Source organism: Macrobrachium nipponense, chromosome 22 (assembly GCF_015104395.2).
Source record: "Macrobrachium nipponense isolate FS-2020 chromosome 22, ASM1510439v2, whole genome shotgun sequence".
NCBI classification, from domain to species: domain Eukaryota; kingdom Metazoa; phylum Arthropoda; class Malacostraca; order Decapoda; family Palaemonidae; genus Macrobrachium; species Macrobrachium nipponense.
Window position 1 is genome coordinate 62928919 of NC_087213.1, and position 6093 is coordinate 62935011.

General features: G+C 35.0%; 1 protein-coding gene across 1 annotated transcript; it reads left to right on the forward strand.

Annotated features, from left to right (window-relative positions):
• Positions 1-4186: 4186 nt before the first annotated feature.
• On the forward strand, positions 4187-6093 carry LOC135198719 (probable serine/threonine-protein kinase clkA). The gene is made up of 2 exons (XM_064226574.1): positions 4187-4320; positions 5110-6093. Exons 1-2 carry the CDS (start codon positions 4299-4301, stop codon positions 5895-5897), a joined length of 810 nt encoding a protein of 269 aa, XP_064082644.1. The 5' UTR covers positions 4187-4298; the 3' UTR covers positions 5898-6093.

Genomic DNA, 6093 nt, shown 5'->3' on the forward strand with positions numbered 1-6093 from the left:
TGTGAGTAGGATAAAATGAATGAAGCTAGAAAGCTAGATGGGAAGCAACCTGATGAATGGCTGAAAAATAAAAGGGAGAAAGCAATGCAGATGCAAAGGAATGAGTAAAATATACAGACGATTATTCAACGAACCCCAAGTAATATTCAAGTACGGAGGATATGGAAGAAAAAAAAATATTTGCTCCTTTATCTTCAAATCAGTCGTTGCTTCAATGTCCTTCGTTGCTTCAATGTCCTTTGTTGCTTCGTTTTTAAAGCTACGAGGAATTCGCATCTAGGAAACTGAATATAAACCCTGAGAACTCTTAGGCATTGCTTCTCTAATTTGGTCAATGCTCTTATACACGATTACACTTTTCTAGAAGTACTTGCAAAAGCTCTTTATTTTTTATTTTACAGTTAAATGTAATAAAGTCTATTTAGTTTCACAGATTGAAATACTGATAGAATTAAAGTCATCGTCATCTTCAAAGGATCCTGTCCTGGGAGAGACATCCTAATGAGGTTTTCTAGCCAAATACAGAAAGTAAAACAGTTAAACTTCCTCCATGCAAGAAACAACGAACCTGCATCTTGAAGAATGGAAGTTTATTTGAGCCAAGAAAAAAAAAATAACAAGAACAGAAGTCAAATGTTTGGCAGATGAAGGAATGAACCATTCACCAAACCCTGCATTCCACGAACTACTGAAGCCCCCTCAATAAATGCTTGAAAAGTAGTCTGAGGGATGTTACGAAGCAGCGTCTTGCGAGGAGGTGCTCATTCTTCGAGCTCCACGGAGCACTGGCCGAAATAGTGCCTACAGAAAAGAGATAAGAGCCCCACCTGACGGCAGTGAGAGAAAGGATCGAGTGTTGTATACGTGGGGTTACTGAGAAGTCGAATTAGTTACCTTTAATTCAATCCTATAATGGAGGAAGACATTAGATGCAGCACCTCAAATACATAGGAGTCGATGTTTGAGGCACAGTGTAGATGTTAATTTACTAAAGCACGTAAATCGATAAAAACATGTGCATGTCAAATTAATTACTTTCCATATTCTACATCTTTCCATACAGAGGACTCGCATTTACAAATAATTTTTTAGTAATCAGTTACACTGAAGTACCAACGATACTCCAGCAGTAATGCTAATGCTGTAACTAATGAGTGCAAGAGAATCTGTACTGATACTTTAAAGCCCCATGCCAAGTAACTTTTGTTTATCTGACTTTTATTGCTTGTAGTTTTCTGTAAAAGAACGCTATTGTCTGTCCGTCCGCAGTTTTTTCTGTCTGCCCTCATATCTTAAAAACTACTGAGGCTAAAGGGCTACAAATTAGTATGTTAATCATCCACTCTCCAGTCACCAAACATATACATACACACACTAAATTGCAGCCCTCTAGCCTCAGTAGTTTTCATCTTATTTAAGGTTAAGTTAGCTATAACCGTGCTTCTGGCAACAACATAGGACAGGCCACCACGGGTCGTCACGGCTCATAAAGCGTTATACCGAGACACCGAAAGACAGATCTATTTCCGGTGGCCTTGCTTATAATACGCTGTAGCGGCTGTACAGAAAACTCGATTGCGCCGAGGAAACTCGCGCATTTTTCACTTACTTGTACTTCTCATCTGAAAATTTCCTTTCCAGTTGCTTGCAAATCAGCAGCTCTTGCATGGACTTCTGTTCTCGTGTATGAGAGATTCCTCTCCCGCTATTTTTCTTGATGATGTTAAATCAAAGGCTTTCCGTCTAATTGGACAAATCTGGCTTTCTTTCTCATTTAAATTCAATTGTAATTGTCGTAAATTCTCCTTCTTCTGGGCAGCTTTCAAGATATAACTTTGGGAAGCTTCTTAATTATAAAGAAGGAAAAGAGATGCTGTGGAACTCGTGAAGTCGAGAGTAAAACGGTCTAATAAAACCTTCCAACTCCCATTATTTCCGGAATGAGGCATTTCCTACCATCTTCTACATTTCCTAAATAATTTAATTTGTCTCTATTTTATAAAGGTCGGTTTGCCATCACTTACGAAGGGAAGTCCATTGACACTTCTCGCGTTAACTGACGTGAATGTCGGGAGTCGTGGATATCAATAAAAAAAAAAAAAATTAAATCAGTGTCATTCCCGTCTCGGTTCCCTGGCAAAATGGATCATGTCTCTCTTAAAAAAATCAAATATATATAATGAGTATATATAGTATATATATATAGATTATTTATATATATATTTATATACCTAATTAATAGTATATAGGTATATATATTATATATATGTATACTAATAGTGTAAATATATATATTCTAATATATATATGATATGTATAAATATATATATATATATATATAATATATATTCTATTACTATAATGTAATATATTCTATATATATATATTCTATATATATATTATATATATATATATATATATATATATATATGTATATATAATATATATAATTATATATTCTATACATATATTATTACTATTGTTTTGTTGCTTAAGAGTGTACATGATCCTTTTGTATTTTTTCATGTATATATATATATAATATATATATATATTCTATCACATATATATATTACTTTTGTTTGTTTGCTTAAGAGTGACATGATCTCTTTTGTATTTTTTCATGTATATATATATATATATATATATATATATATATATATATATATATATATATATCTAAATAAAATTGAAAATAGATCATGTCACTCTTAAACAAAACAAAACAAATTATAACAGATCACGTCACCATTAAAAATAGATAAACCAGATCATATAATTGAAAAAAAAACGTAAAATAGGCCATGTCACTGTTAAACAAACAAATAATATACAAAATAGATCACGTCACTCTTTAAAAAATATTAAACATATAAAACAGATCATGTCACTCTTGAACAAAATTAAATATATATAAAACAAATTATGAAGCCCTTACACAAAAAAAATGCAAAGTAGATCATGCCACTTTTAAAAGAAAAAAACAAAAGTAAAACGCTACAGCAGAAATCTGAAGGTCACTCCGTATCATGGCTAACGGCCCCGAATCATGCCATCAAAGTAATAGTCAGAAACATAGTTAGGTTAAAAAAAAGTAGGCTAATGGAGAGAAATAAAATCATAGTAAAAGAATCCCTATGCATTTCACCTCGGCAATAATCACGATTCGCTGCATGATTTATGCAAGATCAAGAACTACCGCAAAGATAATAATAGAACACCAGACCTCAAAACCCCATTCCGCTATGCAGCCATTGCGACGTCACGTGCTATACAACGTCTGGGCATTCACTTTTCATGACATGTTAAATGCTCCCTGTACAAATCCTAGATCTTGATTTGAAAGCTAAGAAGAGTTGATAATTGAAATAGAAGCACGCACTAATATATATATATATATATATATATATATATATATATATATATATATATATATATATATATATATATATATATATATATATATATATATATATATATATATATGTGTGTGTGTGTGTGTGTGTGTGTGTCATACATATATACACATATAGTATATATATACAAAAACAAGGTAATCTCCACGTGCAAACAGGCAACACATATATATGTGTGTATGAATGAATATATAATTTGTATATATATAATATATATATATAGAATATATAATATATATATATAGATATATATATATATGTGTGTGTTGTGTGTGTGTGTATGTGTGTGTGTGTGTGTATAATATATATGTATAAATATACGTGTCTGTGCATGTGTGTAAAATAAAAAATATAAATGTATATCTATAAATATGTAAGTATATATATATATATAATATATTATATATATATATATTACTATATATATATATATATATATATATGTGTGTGTGTGTGTGTGTGTGTGTGTGTGTGTGTATGTATGGGAGATATGCGAACCAACTTCTAAACAAAGTTCGAAAGCAAGAGGAAACATACGCGTAAATATAATACCCAATACTAGACAATGACAATGACTAACGAACCATGCAGAAAGTGAGAGTCTTCTAAATAAATGTAAAGCATTGAAATAAAAATCCTCCCTTCCGAGATGCTCCCGTTTTTGCAGGTACAGAGCACCCCTCGTCTGGACATGCGATGTACGACCTTGGCACGTGACGTGCCAAGCACGTCGAGCGACTTCGCAGTGGGGCGGAGCTTAGGATGAGTCTGGGGTAGCAAAACTAGTATATATACACATGTATGCCGACTTAGAGTCGTGCCATCACCCATCCACCTTTTCCACTGCTAAGAGGATCTTCTCTTGAGAAAAACATTCCAGCCATGAAGGTTCTCGTCTTGTGCGGTAAGTACGAGGGAATTCGAGGAGCGAAATGTATCGCTAGATACTACTTTCAATATTGCCGATATGATATGAATGTCTAGGTGAATAACGTTCAACAGCTAGATTTATTTTAGGATATGACTCAATGACGCACAGCTTATAATGTCATAGATTTACAAAGTAAACTTTTGGACTACTGGGATCATTAAATTGTGTACTCAATTTATATGGGATGCAACATGATTAGAACAAATAATATAAGTAAGAATTTTTTCGTGATAATTCAACAGAAACATTCTTAGGCTAATAGAGAAAAAATATGGATCATAAAATACAAAGATAACCGACTCATTCCATAAACATACATATACATATATATCTACTAAATATATATATATATATATATATATATATATATAACAACTATAAATTCCAACACGGACATAAATGTTCAAAACTCAAAGTAAATAAGAAATACTGAAATTTTATTGTAAAGCAAAAGAAAAATATATGTGTACATACATACGCTGAAGGTTTCCAGGGGTATCTGCAAATGACAAGATGTTCTTGCATCAGAATCATAACGTTATTAGAACAAACTTCTTAATTTGACGGCCCCACTTCGGATTCAAAGTGAAATCAAGAGAGAGATTCCGAGCCATGTTCTTGATTTATTGTTCATTACCTTAAATTCTTCATCTTGAGTCTTTTTATTCCATCTTTGCAAATATTCATTTCTGTTTTTGTGATACAAAAATTGACATATGGGATCTGCAATACAGAGATCACTAAAAGCACATATTTTTGCAGCTCTTCTCGGCTTAGCAGCCGCTGATCAGCGTCCTCCAAGCAACGGCTATGGTCCTCCACCAAGCAGTGCCTATGGTCCCCCAAGAAATGGATATGGTGTAGATCCTGCCATCGCCGCCTTGGCTGAGAACATCCCTGGAGGTGGTGTCCCTGGAGAGGACTACCCTATCTTGGCCTCTGTCCCTGACACCGGATTCGACTGCAATGCCCAGAATGTCCCTGGATATTACGCCGACACTGATGCTGAAGCTGGCTGCCAGGTCTTCCACATCTGCCAGGACAGGCCCAGTGGACGCCGTCAGCAGGACTCCTTCCTCTGCCCCAACGGCACCATCTTCAACCAACAGTACCTCGTCTGCGACTGGTGGTTCAACTTCGACTGCGCTGACGCTGAAGATTTCTACTCAGTCAACGAACTCATTGGAGTTCAGCCTTATGGTTATGGCAACGGAAATGGCAACCGCAATGGCAATGGTAACAATGGCTATGGCAACGGAAATGGAAATGGTAACGGCAATGGCAACAATGGCTATGGCTCTAATGGCAACGGAAACGGTAATGGTAACAACGGGTATGGTTCCAACGGCAACGGAAATGGCAAGAAGAACGGAAATGGAAACGGCAAAAGAAATGGAAAGAGGAACGGCAATGGAAATGGCAACGGTTATGGCTCTAATGGAAATGGTGCTGCTGCTGCCCCAAGCAACGGCTATGGCGCACCAGCTGCTCCAAGCAATGGATACGGTGCTCCTTCAGCTCCCTCTGAATCCTACGGAGCTCCATTCTAAGTTAAAACTTTCTAATTACCCAAGTGACTCAAGGGATTGAAGGTCAACCTTCATTCTGAGAAATTGACCGAACCCCTTACCTACGACAATCATCTGTTTTAGAGGATATGCTGTATTTTCCTTTTAAAAAATGCTGTACAGGATATATTTTATCACATAAAAAAAGAATATTTTTGTACAATAAACTTTGAAGAGA

What these genes read in the sequence shown, in the direction of transcription:
- LOC135198719 (XM_064226574.1), top strand. Translation starts at nt 4,299, where the DNA reads ATGAAGGTTCTCGTCTTGTGCG. An exon ending in GAAGGTTCTCGTCTTGTGCG is followed by an intron (nt 4,321 to 5,109) that starts GTAAGTACGAGG and finishes ATATTTTTGCAG; the next exon opens with CTCTTCTCGGCTTAGCAGCC.